This window comes from Heptranchias perlo, chromosome 4, assembly GCF_035084215.1.
Source record: "Heptranchias perlo isolate sHepPer1 chromosome 4, sHepPer1.hap1, whole genome shotgun sequence".
NCBI classification, from domain to species: Eukaryota; Metazoa; Chordata; class Chondrichthyes; order Hexanchiformes; family Hexanchidae; genus Heptranchias; species Heptranchias perlo.
In genome coordinates, this window is record NC_090328.1 from 42,347,776 (window position 1) to 42,367,846 (window position 20,071).

Below are 20,071 nucleotides of genomic sequence, written 5' to 3' on the forward strand. Positions count from 1 at the left end.
TTAGATGAAGGGACCGAGTGTAATGTATCCAAGTTTGCTGATGATACAAAGCTAGGTGGGAAAGTAAGCTGTGAGGAGGACACAAAGAGTCTGAAAAGGGATACAGACAGGTTAAGTGAGTGGGTAAGAAGGTGGCAGGTGGAGTATAATGTGGGGAAATGTGAGGTCATTCACTTTGGTAGGAAGAATAGAAAAACAGAATATTTTTTAATTGGTGAGAAACTCTTAAATGTTGGTGTTCAGAGAGATTTGGGTATCTTTGTACATGAAACACAGAAAGTTAGCACACAGGTACAGCAAGCAATTCGGCAAGCAAATGGTATGTTGGCCCTTATTGCAAGGGGGTTGGAGTACAAGAGTAAGGAAGTCTTGCTGCAATTGTACAGGGCTTTGGTGAGACCATACCTGGAGTACTGTGTACAGTTTTGGTCTCCTTACCTAAGGAAGGAGATACTTGCCTTAGATGTGGTGCAACAAAGGTTCACTAGATTGATTCCTGGGATATGAGGGTTGTCCTATGATGAGAGATTGAGTAGAATGTGCTTATACTCTCTGGAGTTTAGAAGGATGAGAGGTGATCTCATTTATTGGTGATCTCATTTATTGCTCATCCCTAATAGCCCTTGAGAAGGTGGTGGTGAGCTGCCTTCTTGAACTGCTGCAGTCCGTGTGGTGAAGATTCTCCCACAATGCTGTTAGGTAGGGAGTTCCAGGATTTTGATCCAGTGACGATGAAGGAACAGCGATATATTTCCAAGTCGGGATGGTGTGTGACTTGGAGGGGAATGTGCAGGTGGTGTTGTTCCCATGTGTCTGCTGCCCTTGTCCTTCTAGGTGGTAGCAGTCGTGGGTTTGGGAGGTGCTGTTGAAGAAGCCTTGGTGAGTTGCTGCAGTGCATCCTGTGGATGGTGCACACTGCAGCCACGGTGTGTCGGTGGTGAAGGGAGTGAATGTTTAGGGTGGTGGATGGGGTGCCAATCAAGTGGGCTGCTTTGTCCTGGATGGTGTCGAGCTTCTTGAGTGTTGTTAGAGCTGCATTCATCCAGGCAAGTGAGGAGTATTCCATCATACTCCTGACTTGTGCCTTGTAGTTAGTGGAAAGGCTTTGGGGTGTCAGGAGGTGAGTCATTCGCCGCAGAATACCCAGCCTCTGACCTGCTCTGTGTGGAATATAGAATGTAATTTTGTGATATATCTGATTTTAGAGCAGATATGTATTTGGTTTTGTCTGTTGGATTGAAATGTGTCTTTTGCAGGATGAAATCCCCGAATTGCAGGAATTCTTCCTCCTGAATCTAACATCTGTGGAGCTCATCCTAGATGATTTGACCCTCTTCCCTCCGAGACTGGGTGCGTATTCTTTGTTTATATACCTACATATTTAATTGTTTAAGATAACAAAATTGAATCTTCTTATCAATTACATTTTTAAATATGTGTTTATGCTCTCTAATCTTCTGGGGGTTCCTGGGTCAACCTGTGATCCTATTCTGAACTGGATTTCACTCCTCTGCTATGTGGCAGATTGGTCCCTGCTGTTAACCATCTCCAAACAGTTCCTTTGCTTCTCCTGTTTGGCTCTGAATTGGACTCAATCCATCAATGACTCCTGCCTAGGGGCTCCGTCCCCTGTTAAGTTAGGTTCCTTTGATGGTTAACCGGTTATTCTCTTATTTGCCCCTACATAATTTACCTCCTTGCCGTCTCCAGATCTTCACCACTAAACCATAAAATCTGAAGTTTCCCTAATTGTCCTTCCACATGCACTTAGACTGCGGTTCTGTATCCAATCCCCTGTCACCCATGTTTCCTTTCCAGCCATCTCCAGTTCCCACTCCCCTCTCTCCACATCCAGCCATCCTTCTTTCTCCTCTTGTTGTTTCAGCACCTTCTTCTATTTTTATCTTTTAAAATTCATCCAGTTAAAGGTTGGTTTTAAAGGTTTGGTTTTAATTTCCAGATACTGCAGGTCAAGTTTCCCAGATAACTATTGATGCAAATGATGGTATAAAAGGAATCATTCAGTGGCAAAGTATTAAGTAAGTGTTTAATCAAGAATATCAACATGTGTTACTATTTAATAAAAATCTAGTTTACTTTTATATATTGATGTGTGCATTGCTATGTAATAAAATTTGTTTAATTTACTACTATTTTTTAACTTTGAAGTTAATTCCATAATTCAGTGTGCTTGGTTTATTCAAAGCTTCTGTTTACTGTATTTTTTATTCATTTATGGGATGTGGGCATTGCTGGCAAGGCCAGCATTTATTGCCCATCCTTAATTGCCCTTGAGAAGGTGATGGTGAGTTGTCTTCTTGAACCGCTGCATTCCGTGAGGTGAAGGTTCTCCCACAGTGCTGTTACGTAGGGAGTTCCAGGATTTTGACCCAGCAGTGATGAAGGAACAGCGATATATTTTCAAGTCAGGATGGTGTGTGGCTTCGAGGGGAACATGCAGGTGGTAGTGTTCCCATGTGCCCGCTGCCCTTGCCCTTCTAGGTGGTAGAGGTTGCAGGTTTGGGAGGTGCTGTTGAAGAAGCCTTGGCGAGTTGCTGCAGTGTATCTTGTAGATGGTACATACTGCAGCCACGGTGCGCTGTTGGTGGAGGCAGTGAATGTTTAAGGTGGTGGACGGGGTGTCTGGAGACGACTGGTCCTGGTGGAATGCAAACTGAGCATCGATAAGCAGGTTATTGGTGAGTAAGTGCCACTTGATAGCACTGTCGACGGCATCTTCCATCACTTTGCTAATGATTGAGAGTAGACTGATGGGGCGGTAATTGGCCGGATTGTATTTGTTCTGCTTTTAGTGGAGAGGGCATACCTGGTCAATTTTCCACTTTGTCAGGTAAATGCCAGTGTTATAGCTGTACTGGAACAGCTTGGCTGGAGGTATGACTAGTTCTGGAGCACAAGTCTTCAGCACTACAGCCGGGATGTTGTCGGGGCTCATAGTCATTGCGGTATCCAGTGCACTCAGCCGTTTCTTGATATCACATGGAGTGAATCGAATTGGCTGAAGACTGGCTTCTGTGATGGACACCTCTTGAGATCCCCACCAAGATGGATCATCCACTTGGCACTTCTGGCTGAAGATGGTTGCAAATGCTTCAACCTTGTCTTTTGCACTCAAGTGCTGGACTCTGCCATCACTGAGGATAGGGATGTTCATGGAGCCTCCTCCTTCTGTTAGTTGTTTAATTGTCCACCACCATTCATGACTGGATGTGGCAGGATTGCAGAGCTTTGATCTGATCTGTTGTGTCTATAGCATGTTGCTTCTGCTGTTCAGCATGCATGTGGTCCTGTGTTGTAGCTTCACCAAGTTGGCACCTCATTTTTAGGTATGCCTGGTACTGCTCCTGGCATGCTCTTCTCCACTCCTCATTGAACCAGATTTGATTCCCCTGGCTTCTTGGCAGTGATAGAATGAGGAATATGCCAGGCCATTAGGTTACAGATTATGGTGGAATACAATTCTGCTTCTGATGATGGCCCACAGCACCTCATGGATCCCCAGTTTTTGAGGTGCTAGGTCTGTTCTGAATCTATCCCATTTAGCACAGTGGTAATGCCACACAACACGATGGAAGATGTCCTCAGTGTTAAGACGGGACTTCATATCCACGAGGACTGTGCAGTGGTCACTCCTACCAATACTGTCATGGACAGATGCATTTGCGACAAGTAAATTGATGAGGACGAGGTCAAGCAGGTTTTTCCTACATGTTGGTTCTTTCACCACCTGCCGCAGGCCCAGTCTGGCAGCTATGTCCTTCAGGTCTCGGCTAGCTCGGTAGGTAGTGGTGCTACCGAGCCACTCTTGATGATGGACATTCAAGTCCTCCACCCAGAGTACATTCTGTGCAACTGCTACCCTCAATGCTTCCTCCAAGTGGTGCACAACGTGGAGGAGGACTGATTCATCAGCTGAGGGAGAGCGGTAGGTGGTAATCAGCAGGAGGTTTCCTTGATTTGACCTGATTCCAGGAAATTTCATGGGGTCCGGAGTCAATGTTGAGGACTCCCAGGACCACTCCCTCCTGACTGTATACCACTGTGCCACCACCTCTGTTGGGACCGTCCTGCAGTGGGACAGGACATACCCTGGGATCGTGATGGAGGAGTTTGGGACGTTGGCTGAAAGGTATGATTCTGTGAGTATGGCTATGTCAGGCAGTTGCTTGACTAGTCTGTGGGACAGCTCTTCCAATTTTGGCACAAGTCCCCAGATGTTAGTGAGGAGGACTTTGCATGGTCGACTGGGCTTGGTTTGCCTTTGCATTGTCATGTCCGGTGCCTAGTGGTCCACCCGGTTTTATTATTATTATGACTTTTTGTAGTGGGATTGTACAACTGAGTGGCTTGCTATGCCATTTCAGAGGGAGGTTAAGATTCAACCACATTGCTGTGGGTCTGGAGTCATATATAGGCCAGACTAGGTAAGGACGGCAGATTTCCTTCCCAAAAGGATGTCAGTGAACCAGATGGGTTTTTACGACAATCTGGTAGTCTCATTGTCAACATTACTGATACTAGCTTTTTAGTCCAGGTTTTATTTAATTAACTGAATTTAAATTCCCCAGCTACTTGTAGCGGGATTTGAACTCATGACTCTGGATTACTAGTCCAGTAACATAACCACTGTGCTACCACCCCCAGGATGTAGTATGTAATGTAGAATCATAGAATCATAGAAAATTTACAGCACAGAAGGAGGCCATTCAGCCCATCGTGTCTGCGCTGGCTGAGAAACGAGCCACCCACCCTAATCCCACTTTCCCGCATTTGGTCCATAGTCCTGCAGGTCATGGCTCTTCAGGTGCACATCCAGGTATTTTTTAAATGAGTTGAGGGTTTCTGCCTCTACCACCCTCTCAGGCTGTGAGTTCCAGACCCCCACCATCCTCTGAGTGAAAAAATTTGTCCTAATTTCCGCTCTAATCCTTCTACCAATCACTTAAAATCTATGCCCCCTGGTTATTGACCCCTCTGCTAATGGAAATAGGTCCTTTCCATCTAGGCCATTCAATATGATCATGGCGAATCCTCTATCTCAATACCATATACCTGCTCTCTCCCCATACCCCTTGATGACTTTTGTGTCTAGAAATCTATCTAGCTCCTTCTTAAATATATTCAGTGACTTGGCCTCCACAGCCTTCTCTGGTCGAGAATTCCACAGGTTCACCGCCGTGTGAGTGAAGAAATTTCTCCTCATCTCAGTCCTAAATGTCCTACCCCATATCCTGAGACTGTGACCCCTCGTTCTGGACCCCCCAGCCAGGGGAAACATCCTCTCTGCATCCAGTCTGTCTAGCCCTGTCAGAATTTTATATGTTTCAATGAGATCCCCTCTCATTCTTCTAAACTCGAGTGAGTACAGGCCGAGTCGACCCAGTCGTTCCTCATATGACAGTCCTGCCATGCCAGAGATTAGTCCGGTGAACCTTCGCTGCACTCCCTCTATGACAAGTATATCCTTTCTTAGGTAAGGAGACCAAAACTGCACACAATACTCCAGGTGTGGTCTCACCAAGGCCCTGTATAACTGTAGTAAGACATGCTTGCTCCTATACTCATATCCCCTTGCAATGAAGGCCAACATACCATTTGCCTTCCTAACTGCTTGCTGCACCTGCATGTTTGCTTTCAGTGACTGGTGTACAAGGACACCCAGGTCCCTTTGTACATCATCATTCCCTAATCTATCACCATTTAAATAATACTCTGTCTTTCTGTTTTTCCTTCCGAAGTGGATAACTTCACGTTTATCCACATTATACTGCATCTGCCATGTATTTGCCCACTCACTCAACTTGTCTAAATCGCCTTGAAGCCTCTCTGCATCCTCCTCACAACTCACAATCCCACCTAGTTTTGTGTCGTCAGCAAACATGGAAATATTACATTTGGTTCCCTCATCCAAATCATTGATATATATTGTGAATAGCTGGGGTCCAAGCACTGATCCCTGCGGTACCCCACTAGTCACTGCCTGCCATCCCAAAAAAGAACCGTTTATTCCTACTCCCTGTTTCCAGTCTGTTAACCAATTTTTAATCCATGCCAGTATATTACCACCAATCCCATGTGCTTTAATTTTGCACACTAACCTCTTATGTGGGACTTTATCAAAGGCCTTCTGAAAATCCAAATACACCACATCCACTGGTTCTCCCTTATCTATTCTACCAGTTATATCCTCAAAAAACTCCAGTAGGTTTGTCAAACATGATTTCCCTTTCATGAATCCTTGTTGACTTTGTCTAATCCCGTTTATATTTTAAGTATCCTGTAATCACATCCTTTATAATAGACTAGCATTTTCCCTACAACTGATATTACTACTGACCTACAATTGTCTTCACTAATCTTTTTCTTTTTATATACTTGTAGCAGCTTTTACAGTTCACTTTTATGTTCCTTGCAAGTTTACTCTCAAATTCTATTTTTCCCCTCTTAATCAATCTCTTGGTCCTTTTTTGCTGAATTCTAAACTGCTCCCAATCCTCAGGCTTGCTACTTTTTCTGGCAACTTTATATGACTCCTCTTTGGATCTAATACTATCCTTAATTTCTTTTTGTTAGCTATGGTTGGGCCACGTTTCCTTTTGTCTTTTTGTGCCAGAAAGGAATGTATAATTGTTGCAATTCATGCATTCGTTCCTTAAATGTTAGCCATTGCCTATCCACTCTCATGCCTTTTAATGAAGCTTCCCAATCTATCATAGCCAACTCACTCCTCATACCTTCGTAGTTTCCTTTGTTTAGATTTAGGACCCTAGTTTCGGATTGGACTACTTCACTTTCCATCTTAATGGAGAATTCTATCATGTTATGTTCACTCTTCCCTAAAGGAAGAGTGAACATAACAAGATTATTAATTAACCCCTTCTCATTGCACAATTCCCAATCTAGGATAGCCTGTTCCCTGGTTGGCTCCCCAATGTACTGATCTAAAAAACCATCTCGTACACACTCCAGGAATTCATCCTCCACAGTATTATTGCTAATTTGGTTTGGCCAGCCAATATGCAGATTAAAGTCACCCATGATTACTGTAGTACCCTTGTTACATGCATCTCTAATTTCCTGTTTGATCCCATCCCCTACATTACCTGTTTGAAGGCCTATAGACAACTCCCACCAGTGTTTTCTGCCCCTTGGCTCTTCTTAACTCCACCCAGACTGATTCTACATCTTGATTTTCTGAGCCAATATCCTTTCTCATGATTCCTCTGATTTCATCCTTTACTAACCACGCCACCCCACCTCCTTTTCCTTTTTGCCTGTCCTTCCTAAATATCGAATACCCTTGGATATTCAGCTCACAGCCTTGGTGACCCTGCAGCCATGTCTCTGTAATTGCTATTATATCATATCCATTTACATCTATTTGCGCTGTTAATTCATCTACCTTATTATGAATGCTTTGTGCATTCAGATACAGTGCCTTTAGATTTGCCTTTTTAACATTTTTAGACATCTTAACATTTTTTTGAACTATGGCCCTATTTGTCTTATTACCATTTTTTCTTACTCGGACCTTATTTGTTGTCTTTTGTTTGTACGCTCTGTCCCTTCCTGACACAATCTGGTTATCCTTACCCCACTCACTTTCCTGCACTGCTTCTTTGCCTTTTCTCTTTAGCGTTCTAGCGTTCTCTCCACCGGGACCCTCCCGCCTCCCTATTTAGTTTAAAGCCCTATCTACCTCCCTCATTAATTCGATTCGCTAGAACTCTAGTCCCAGCATGGTTCAGGTGAGTTCCGTCCCAGCGGAACAGTTCTCTCTTTCCCCAGTACTGGTGCCAGTGCCCCACGAATTGAAACTCACTTCTCCCACACCAATCTTTGAGCCACGCATTCATCTCCCTGATCATATTGACCCTATGCCAATTTGCTCGTGGCTCAGGTAATAATCCAGAGATTATTACCTTTGTGGTTCTGCTTTTTAATTTAGTCCCTAGCTGCTCAAATGCTCTCAGCAGAACCTTTTTCTTAGATCTACCCATGTGGTTGGTACCTACGACAACTGGATCCTCCCCATCCCACACCAAGTTCTTCTCCAGCCCGGAGGAGATGTCCTTAACCCTGGCACCGGGTAGGCAACATGACCTTTGGGACTTATGCTCCTGGCTGCAGAGAACAGTGTCTATCCCCCTAACTATGCTGTCGCCTACTACACCCCTCAGCCTTCTCTGTTCAAAGGAAAACAACCCCAGCCTAGATGTTACAAAATCTTACAGTGAAGGTCAAATAGAACCACAGCATGTACCAATTTTGGGGCAAAGACTGTCTTATGTTTGGCACCCAAGGGTTTCTTAAAGTTGGCCTACTTCTAATATACTGTGGTGATTGCAGATAGACAGGAAGAACATTAGAATGCATGGAATGAGAAAAGCACACCAGCCCTACTCCATTCCACAGACCATGTACCCTATCAGAGATACGACCCACTCATGATGGAAGGCTCTTAATTACTCCAATTTGTAAAAGTAATCAGTATCTATCCGTCTCTCAACACCTCCTCCAGCCACAGTAAAAGAGGAAACATCAGGGCAGATTTTCCTGTCACTGCAGTGCTTCAAGGAGAAGGCCCACCAGCACCTTCTGAGAGAAACTAGGGATGGGCAATAAATGTGACCTTGCCTGCATTTCCCAGATCCTGAAAACAAATCTTAAATTTTGTTAGTTTTCTGCTAAAACTTTCACATTAAGAGGACACTTTGCAAATATTCAGTAATTATGCTCAAATTTTATCCTTTTCAACCTTTTTAAAGTCTTATATGTGGAACTTCATCAGTTGCATTCTGAAGGTTGAATTAAATATACTGGTGCCTTGCGATGATATACTTGGACACATGCCCCTCACTTTTACTTAAAAGCAAGGTGAAAGGAGTGGGAGAAATTGTTACATGCACTTTCTGTTCAGTTTGGCTCCAGAGATTAGATTTTATAATTTAAAGCCAACACATCAATTCTCTGTTTAATTCCTCAAGCCAATACTAATTTTAATTGGAAACATTTTAGCTGCATAGGTCCAGTTAACTTATTTAAATTCAATTGTGATTAAAGGACCCAGTTTCTAGAACTGCCCTGTTGGAACATTTTGTTACCTCATGGATAAGTTTTTACTGTTCTTTTTCTTCAAGTTTTGAGGTCAACGAAACCGCTGAAAACCTAACCTTGGTAATATATCGAGATAAGGGCACGTATGGGAATGTATCACTATTTTACTACCCTCAGAATCTAGAAGCTCAACTGGGATGGGATTTCAATGTGACACCAATGGTAAGAAATATTTTTGAAATAATGTTTCAAATTTTGAGTTTGAATAATTGTTTTTTAATATGTTAGGGTAGATTTTCCTCTGTCCTGCGCGGCGGAATTGGCGTTGCTTAGGCACAGAGAAAAGGGAGTGAGACCCATTGGATGGAATTTCCTGGATCGCACACGCAGAAATTATGCCGAAATTCGCATCGGTTTCTGCACTGATCTTGCTGATGGGAACTTACGCCAAATTTCCTTTGAAGCTCGTTTACCTATGCCGTAATGTAAAAACCAGGGTAAAACAAGTGCAAGTTCAGCGGTAGAATCTTGCATTCTAATTTCTATATTCAAAATGGCTGAACAGAGGCTTAAATTAATGGTTTTAGTCATATCTCAATAAACTTGATAAAAACTATACAGCTGTATCCTTAAATTTTTACTCCATTGCATATTTTTTTAAATAATCAAACTTGCTAATAAATTAAACTCTGTTCTTTGCTGTGGTAGACCTTAATAAGTGCAACTAATTCAGTAAGCCCAAATGTGAATATTTAGAAAACCAGAGTTGAATATTAACTACAGCTGGACCACATGGTTTCCTACAACCACCTTTATAATTGTATTGCTGAATTGGAGCAGTATTTATTTATTTTGATACATACAAAATCTCTCCTACCCAATGCATCAATCTCTATTTCAATAAATCACATAATAACAATTCCAAGAGTTCAGCAGTTGTTCTTTAGTTTTATACAAAACATAAGTGACAGAATGAAACTTAATAAAAAGAAAAGAACTTGGATTTATATAGTGCCTTTCACAACCTCAGGACGTCCCAAAGCACTTTACAGCCAATGAAGTACTATTATTTTGTAGGGTAGTCACTGTTGTAATGTAGGAAACGCAGCAGCCAATTTGCACACAGCAAGCTCCCACAAACAGCAATGTGATAATGACCAGATAATCTGATTTTAGCGATGTTGGTTGAAGGATAAATATTGGCCAGGCCACCAAGGAGAACTCCCCTACTCTTCTTCGAAAAGTGCCATGCAATCTTTTATATCCACCTGAGTGGGCAGACGGGGCCTCGGTTTAATGTCTCATCTGAAGGACGGTACTTCCAACAGTGCAGCACACTCCCAGTACTGCACTGGAGTGTCAGCCTAGATTTTGTGCTGAAGCCTCTGGAGTGGGTCTTGAACCCACAACCTTTTGATTCATAGATGAGAGTGACCCAACTGAGCCACGGCTGACACAATTCTTTAGAGATTACACCTGTGCACTAATACAGTTCTATGAAAAATATTCTGGATTTTACAATTTATGTATTCAGGTTGAATGTTTATTTAAATAAGTTGATGGTGCACTGGAGGGGAACTTGAAAAAGTATTTGAATCTCTAGGGCAGACACTGCAGTTTCTATTTATTGGTTAAAATTATTTATATAGAAGGAAATAAAAATGGTATTTTTGAAAAAGAAAGTGTCAATAGTTATAAAAGTGTCTCTTTCCCCCCAAAAATTAAAGTGTCATACCTGGGAAATACAGTTGCTCCTCCGGTTATGCCAATATCAGGTGACTTTGGACCCTGCTGTGCTGAACTTTCTGGGGATAAATCTACGCCAGCGCATTACTGCCGTAAATTCAGGAAACTCGCATATATTAGTCTTTTGCATGGGAGTGGAGTTCTGTAAATTAGCGGAATAGGGTTTCGATGCCCTCACAATTTCCTACGGCTCCCTCTAGTGATGCATGATGGTCTGTGATTGTAGTAGATGTACGCTCAGCACTGCTATTGCACTGAGGTGGGAGAGGGAATTCCTGGCTTCCTACCTCATTCTTCAATGGATCCATCTGTTGGGCGTCCCATTGTAGGGCCTCCCCTCAGTCCTCCATTGACCAAAGGATTGGCAGAGATCCTGAGGGTAGACTGAAGACAGAAAAGCCAATTTGGCACTTTACTCTTTACTGCCGTCCCTTTCCCCAGATATTTAGAGGGAGTTGAGGGCTTCTAACTGTTGCGTCGCAACCAGGGACCATTCAAAAGGCCTAGTGGAGGAAAAGCTTCGGCAGTTGCCTCCACATACTGAATGGGCAACCATAGAGAAAAAAATACCCTCTTTTGTGCATACTGTCAATAGACTTGTCACCTGATACAAACATATAAATCCTTCTGAACAAAAATATGAAGTATAGTATTTAAAAATGACTGAAATTAAACACTAAGATGCAGATGTAGCAAATATTTTCTGCTTTAGAAATCATTAAAGTCAACCCGTTTCTGTTTGGGTATCATCAATGAATTAAATAGATGGATGCATCTAAATTTCCTCCAGTTGGATTTGTTATTCACAACTATAATTTCGCTCAACAGACACTGGTCAATCAGCATGAGTTTACTCTCCTCAAGCACCTGACATGCCACTTAACCAGCTGAGATGGATTAAAATTCACAAATTCAGCATTTTACTTAACCAAATGTAGTAAATGCACAGTGCAGTTAGGACATTTTCATACAATCTGATTTACTGCCCAGGACACGTTCTTTGACCAGATGCCAGCACCTACCTACACCCAACCCTGCTGGCAGTTATTATCTGACTGTTGCGTACCCACTCCCACGACCACTACATAGCTAACTCAACATGAAAGCCCTTGGAAAACTCCAGTGAGAGTCTACATACCAAATGTCAGCCCACACATTGACACCCCTGTTGTCAGAAAATTCTGTTTCTTTTCTGTTGAGACACTGCAGGTGATCTTAACACTGTGTGATAATTTTTTTTCTTGAATTTGCAGACCATTTTTTTTGGTGATGGGGAAAGATACAAATATGTTGAGGTTGCAATCTTTGATGATGACACTCCAGAAGGGAATGAGGATTTCCAGCTGATTCTCGCTAATCCCTCTTTAGGACTAGAACTAGGGGAAAGAACCACAGGTAACAAAAAAATACCTGCTGCAAAAATGACTAGGGACTATGGGATTTAGTAGAACAATGCACCAAAACTGAATTGTTATCCTTTATATCTGTACATATGGATTTTAATACATTCTGCAGGTGGAAGAATATTTGGGGTAATTTTCATCTTGCTTTCGATCATGCCCAAAAATGGGGCAGCGTGGAACCAAAAGCATGTTGGACACAGAACCACTGACTTACCACTGGTTGTTGACCCATTTCAATTTTTGGGCAGAACTTGATTTAAGTGGCCAGAACTCCCACTCGAAACAGGAGTGGGGGTGGGGGGGCAGTGAATATATGCAAATTGGGGTCAGATGACGTCAAGACCCCCCATGTCATTTTGTCTCTTACTAGTTAGCACTAGTTTCTGCTTCTGCCACAAACCATGGGTGGTACAAGTGGGTAGGCAACTATTTAAAGTGATCCTCAGCTACTCTTGGGTAAAACATTGGAAAGATTTGGGAGACATATTTCAGGGCTCTATTGAGTGTAGATGTGCACCGAAGAACTGAAGAGTGGCCATTTTTAAAAAGAAAGACTGAGCTAATCTGGGTAATTACAGATCAGTAAGCTAACATCTGTGGTAGGGAAAATTTTAGAGTCTTTAATTAAGGATGATATTACCACGTATCTAGCTAAAGAGAAAATAGTTAGAAGTAGCCAACATGGATTTCAAAAGGGATGATCGTGCTTGACCAACCTCATAGAATTACTTGAGAAAGCAACAGACATGGCGGCTGGAGGAAATGTAGTGGATGTAGTGTACATGGATTTAAGGAAAGTGTTTGACAAGGTACCACGCTGAAAATTATTAGAGAAGATTAACAGATATGGAATTAGGAAAGGACTTAAGGACTTAGGGGTTCAGGTACATAGATCATTGAAGTGTCATGAACAGGTGCAGAAAATAATCAATAAGGCTAATGGAATGCTGGCCTTTATATCTAGAGTACAAGGGGGCAGAAGTTATGCTGCAGCTATACAAAACCCTGGTTAGACCGCACCTGGAGTACTGTGAGCAGTTCTGGGTACCGCACCTTCGGAAGGACATATTGGCCTTGGAGGGAGTGCAGCGTAGGTTTACTAGAATGATACCTGGAATTCAAGGGTTAAGTTACGAGGAGCGATTACACAAATTGGGGTTGTATTCTCTGGAGTTCAGAAGGTTAAGGGGTGATCTGATCGAAGTTTATAAGATATTAAGGGGAACAGATAGGGTGGATAGAGAGAAACTATTTCCGCTGGTTGGGGATTCTAGGAATAGGGGGCACAGTCTAAAAATTAGAGCCAGACCTTTCAGGAGTGAGATTAGAAAACATTTCCACACAAAAAGGGTGGTAGAAGTTTGGAACTCTCTTCCGCAAACAGCAATTGATACCAGCTCAATTGCTAAATTTAAATCTGAGATAGATAGCTTTTTGGCATCCAAAGGTATTCAGGGATATGGGCCAAAGGCAGGTATATGGAGTTAGATCACAGATCAGCCATGATCTTATCAAATGGTGGAGCAGGCACGAGGGGCTGAATGGCCTACTCCTGTTCCTATGATAGCAAATTCGATTAAAAATTGGTTAGAAGGGAGAAAATAGAAAGTAGGAGTAAAGGAGTGGTTGGAAGTGGGTAGCGGTGTCCCTCAGGGTTCAGTTCTGGGGCCACTTCTGTTCAAGTCCTGAATTTCACTGCTAGTTTCCAAAGGATCCTGTAGAGTTTGCTACTTTGACCATTTCAAATTGTGGATTTAGAATATTTTAAATTTTAAGGGGCTTCTGGCAACACAATTATTTTCTTCATGGTTCTTTCCAGCAATTCCACTCGAGCAAGAGGACGAGAAGAAGAAGTAGCAGTGGTAGGAGGAAGGAGCAATGGGAGCTGCAGGGAAAATAAATAGAAGGAGGCATGATCACAGGAATCCTTACTCTCCCAACAGAGTTTATTGGCCCAGGATAACATACCCCTGACAGTTCTCTGAGGAGCAATGCTCAAGGATGATGTGCTTCTCTAGGAAAGTTGTCAGAGTTGTGACACCTCCTAGAACTAAACTTACAGCCAACAGCCCCATCTCGCACTGCGTTGCCTGTTGCAGTGAAGATCATTGCAGCCCTGAACTTCTTTGCCTCCAGCTCCTTCCAGGCTGTCATAGGGGATATCAGTAATATCAGTCAGTATGCAGTTCATGTTTTCATTAAGGAGGTGACCGATGCTACATTTGCTGGAGCAAACACTTTCATCACTTTCACATGGACAATTGGAAGCAACAGTTTCGGGCTGTCGGGTTCGCACAGATTGCAAGCTTCTCACAAGTCCAAGGTGTCATAAACTGCACCCGTGTTGCACTGCGGGCTCCTTCATAGGAATATAGGAACCAGAGTAGGCCATTCAGCCCCTTGTGCCTGCTCCACCATTTGATAAAATCATGGCTGATCTGTGATCAAACTCCATATACCTGCCTTTGGCCCAGATCCCTTAATACCTTTGGTTGCCAAAAAGCTATCTATCTCAGATTTAAATTTAGCAATTGAGCTAGCATCAATTGCCATTTGCGGAAGAGAGTTCCAAACTTCTACCACCCTTTGTGTGTGGAAATGTTTTCTAATCTCACTCCTGAAAGGTCTGGCTCTAATTTTTAGACTATGCCCCCTACTCCTAGAATCCCCAACCAGCGGAACTAGTTTCTCTCTATCCACCCTATCTGTTCCCCTTATTATCTTATAAATTTTGATCAGATCACCCCTTAACCTTCTAAACTCCAGAGAATACAACCCCAATTTGTGTAATCTCTCCTCGTTACTTAACCCTTGAAGTCTGGGTGAGCCCAAAGTCAGATGAGCCCAAAGTCAGATGAGCCCAATGCTTTCATGAATTACAAGGGCTTCCACTCCATTAATATGTAATTGGTGTGTGATCACTAGCAGCACATCTTCGGAGAAATTTTCCAATGCACTTAGCTGCTGGCATCAAATTCCTACCATCATTATTTTAAAGTATGTGTTAACCTGTTTAAAAAAGAATGAATGCACGAGAATATCTCCCATTGGAAAATATCACCTCTTATTCTTTATCCATTTGAGAGGTCGAGGTTTTTGATATTGAACTACAAAATCTAACTAGATAGTGTACAGACTAATGAAATCCAATGGTTATGACACAGCAGTAATCTCATTGAGGAGCCCAGATGATGTTATAAATCATGAGGGTAAAGCCTAAGTGATTTTATAACTGTCATATAAAGGCAAAGATAAGATTATAGCTTAGAAATCACTTGTGTTTTTTTTTATTCGTTCACGGGATGTGGGCGTCGCTGGCGAGGCCAGCATTTATTGCCCATCCCTAATTGCCCTTGAGAAGGTGGTGGTGAGCCGCCTTCTTGAACCGCTGCAGTCCGTGTGGTGACTGTTCTCCCACAGTGCTGTTAGGAAGGGAGTTCCAGGATTTTGACCCAGCGACAATGAAGGAACGGCGATATATTTCCAAGTCGGGATGGTGTGTGACTTGGAGGGGAACTTGCAGGTGGTGTTGTTCCCATGTGCCTGCTGCTCTTGTCCTTCTAGGTGGTAGAGGCCGCGGGTTTGGGAGGTGCTGTCGAAGAAGCCTTGGCGAGTTGCTGCAGTGCATCCTATGGATGGTATACACTGCAGCCACTGTATCCATCATTGTATCGATTATTTATGTATGTATTGTGGATGGTTTTATTCCATTTTGGATTTTTTTTGCCACCACAGATTTCATGTCAGAGACCAGCATGATGAGGTCTACACTGTCGGCTTAGCAATTGTGCTATAATCATTGCAAATATATTGAATGATAATTGATAACTGGTAAATAATATAGCCAGCACATAGAATAACTTAAAACATTACAATAAGAATACCCTTGGGTTGAAATCATGCTGTACAATCTTAGCAATGAACATGTTAACATATTGAAGTCAAGTTCCTTTGCTTGCTGTTTTAGCAAAGATGAAAACTCATTTACAGGTTAACATCTTCCTTGAAATAGTGGATATTGAAATTTCATGCATAGTCTTTGTAACAAATATTGCACAGCACATTTTCTACTGTTTATCCAATTTGAGAATTTGCTCTGTTTTTCCTAGTGTCAGGGTTAGAAATACACAGAAAATTTATTTTGATAGATGTTCTATGATGAAACATTTGCAAATCTTCAGACTACTTGAAGGATTATGGCATAACCCAACTGGACAACTGTTTACAACATACTTTTGTTATTACAGCCACAGTGACCATCTTTGCCAATGATGATGGACATGGGATTCTGTCATTTAACAATACTGAGCACTTTTTCCTTAAGGAGCCAACTGCCCTTGGTTTATCAGAGAGTGTTGCAGAACTGCACATTGTACGAGACCCACCACTGGGGACATTTGGAGTAGTCACTGTTCAGTACGTTGTCACAAGTATGAATGGATCAGACCCTTTGCTGGACTTGAGACCGACACAAGGTTTTATTGCACTGGAAGATGGTATGAGAATGAAGGTATAATACTTTTAAAAGTGTATTAAAAATATATTTAGTAATAATTCAGAATTATCTTTCTGCCGTTCATTTATATTCTTATCCACACAACATAAATGAATTGTGCTTACATTTGCTATTCAGAAAAGTTAAAAAGATGATAAATCAAACCCAGCTTGAACCTCTGATCTAACCTGTAAAGTATAACTGCACAGTGTGATTTCAAGTCTGTTTTATTATTTTGATGTATCTGTTTGAAGTAAAAGTAAACTCTGACTCAAGCAGAAAATAGAATGTTTGTGAACTTCAGTGATTCAAGTATTTTGGGCTGATAGAGATTTCCAAGTTTGGTTCAACTCCCTTTTTGAATTTACATAAATAGTGATATGTTTAAAAAGGAAAATGTCAGAATATCACATGGTTTTGGTTATCTGGTAAATTTCCCTCAGCAATCCAATGACATCACCTAAGTAATTGAAGTAAAGTTGCAGGTGACAGGGGAGGAGGCCAGTGATCAAAAATCATGATGTTGGCCAAAAACGGGTGTTTGTGTTTATCCAGGTACAAAAAGCACTCGAATCTAATCTATAATATATATTAAAAGTATTACACATACATGCACTTCTTGTTAATCACCTTTAACTATTATCTCTTGTCATACTAATTCCATCATGCCTGTCTGACACACCTAAACTATCTATGCCAAATGTTTACCTTTAAATCTGAATATTTCTCCAAGTTAAGTGATGCCCCACATTGCTACCCATCTGAAGATTATTCAAGTGAAGCCTCTTCCATCTCCCTCCAGAATCTTCTCTGCTTTTTAAAAAATGTTTGAATATTTATCCAATATTTTTTGAAGCTCTTTCCAATTGAAAAGTGATCTCTATGGCAGCCTCTCCCACTCTGGCCTGCTGCTGGATGCCTGTTGCTGTCCAATTGTTCCAGCAATACCAGCCCGTGTCCCTGGCCTGATCCTCTCCCCATGAGTGCTCTTACTCTCCATTAAAAATCAAAAAGAATTGAAAGAGATTGAAAGGTTAAACAGTCAAATGTATTGTGATAAAATCTTAATAGTTGGCACGACTGAGGTAGACACATCTAGCAAATAATCTGAGAACATCTAACAGAGGATAGTCCATTATTCTGGAGCATCCAACAGTAAATCCTAAGGAGTATCTGAAGAAGTGTTCTTAGTATACCCAACGTCAGGTTCCACATGTATGCTGACGACACCCAACTCTACCTCACCACCATCTCTCTCGAACCCTCCATTGCCATTGATTTGTCATGCTGCTTGTCCAACTGAATGAGCCATATTTCCTCCAACTAAATATTGGGAAGACTGAAGCTCATCTGCCGCTGAAACCCTTATCCATGCCTTTGTTACCTCTAGACTTGACTATTCCAAGGCTCTCCTGGCCGGCCTCCCATCTTCCACCCTCCATAAACTTCAGCTCATCCAAAACTCTGCTGCCTGTACCCTAACTTGCACCAAGTCCCGATCACCCATTACCCCCCTGTGCTCGCTGACCTATATTGGCTCCCGGTCCGGCAACGCCTCGATTTTGAAATTCTCACCCTTGTTTTCAAATCTGTCCGTGGCCTCACCCCTCCCTATCTCTGTAACCTCCTCCAGCCCTACAGCCCTCTGAGATCTCTGCGCTCTTCCAATTCTGGCCTCTTGCACATCCCCGATTTTAATTGTACCACTATTGGCAACCGTGCCTTCAGTTGCCTAGGCCCTTCCTTAAACCTTTCCACCTCTCCAACTCTCCTCCTTTAAGACACTCCTTGAAACCTACCTCTTTGACCAAGCTTTTAGTCACCTGTCCTAATATCTCCTTATGCGGCTGGTTATCATATTTTGTTTGAAAACGCTCGTGTGAAGCGCCTTGGGACGTTTTACTAAGTTAAAGGTGCTATATGAATGCACGTTGATTTCGTTGTTGTAGTTTTGACAGCAAGAGCCTGAAGTTTACAGCAACAGGAAGAGAAACAGATCCTTAAGATAGCTAAGCAAGGATGTTTCTTTTCGCCAAGCTAAGGGTTAATGTTAGGACACATAGTTTTGAATTAGATAAAGATAGTCCATCTGTAGATAGCACTTGATGCCAGTCATCTGGCTGGTGAAACATGCTATTAACTCCTATCATTTCCCATAGCTGGCTTGTTGGTTTAGCTCAGTTCGATGCAACATCTAGTGGGCTATTTGAGTACTGGCATAAGTCATATATAGCACTGTTGTACCAATTTATAAGTAACTTTAATGGGTGCTTGGTGCATCATATTCAACTATAGATTGTACATTGTTTGCTTGAAACCATACTTAACATGTTGTTGGATTTTTTTTCCCACAGATTCTACAGATTTCTGCTATATTGGATGAAGAGGCAGAGATGGACGAGCAGTTCTTGGTTACTTTGTTTGGCCTGACTGGAGGGGCTAGACTGGGAGAGAAAGTACAGACCCTGATAACAGTCCTTCAGAATCAGGCACCATTAGGACTTTTTAATATCTTCCCAATAGAAAACAGGTCAGAAAAAGTACATCAAATATAATAATTTACATTAAATCAAAACTAAAATATTGCAGATGCTGAAATCTGAAATAAAAACAGAAAATGCTGGAGAAGCTCAGCAAGTCAGGCAGCATCTGTGGAGAAAGAAACAGAGTTAAGGTTTCAGGTCGAAGACGAGAGGTCTTCGACCTGAAACGTTAACTCTGTTTCTTTCTCCACGGATGCTGCCTGACTTGCTGAGCTTCTCCAGCATTTTCTGTTTTTAGTAATAATTTACATTGGTTATCAAGGATAACTTTGTCAGTCGAATAATTCTAGCAGTAGAATGAGTTTACAACCCAAAGGATCATGAGTTGAAATCTCAGCCTCCATTTACATTCAGGATGTTTGTCATCCAACTAACAAACATTTTCCAGAATTATCCAGTTGGTATGTAACAAAGCTTATGTGAAAACAGTCATTACCCTAACACGTCAGTATTTTTTTTATTCATTCATGGGATGTGGGCATCGCTGGCAAGGCCAGCATTTATTGCCCATCCCTAATTGCCCTTGAGAACGTGATGGTGAGCCACCTTCTTGAACTGCTGCAGTCTGTGTGGTGAAGGTTCTCCCACAGTGCTGTTACGTAGGGAGTTCCAGGATTTTGACCCAGCGACGATGAAGGATCGGCGATATATTTCCAAGTCAGGTTGGTGTGCGACTTGCGCCGGTGGTGGAGGGAGTGAATGTTTAGGGTGGTGGATGGGGTGCTAATCAAATGGGCTGCTTTGTCCTGGATGGTGTTGAGCTTCTTGAGTGTTGTTGGAGCTACACTCACCCAGGCAGGTGGAGA

General features: G+C 42.2%; 1 protein-coding gene across 1 annotated transcript in view; it reads left to right on the forward strand.

Moving 5' to 3' along the window:
• Positions 1-20,071, forward strand: part of adgrv1 (adhesion G protein-coupled receptor V1) — a 507,287-nt gene that overhangs the window by 169,044 nt on the left and 318,172 nt on the right. The window contains exons 38-43 of the mRNA XM_067982173.1: positions 1,257-1,350; positions 1,961-2,039; positions 9,162-9,300; positions 12,078-12,219; positions 16,475-16,737; positions 19,077-19,252. Coding sequence (XP_067838274.1) covers positions 1,257-1,350; positions 1,961-2,039; positions 9,162-9,300; positions 12,078-12,219; positions 16,475-16,737; positions 19,077-19,252 — 893 coding nt within the window. The remainder of the gene's footprint in view (positions 1-1,256; positions 1,351-1,960; positions 2,040-9,161; positions 9,301-12,077; positions 12,220-16,474; positions 16,738-19,076; positions 19,253-20,071) is intronic.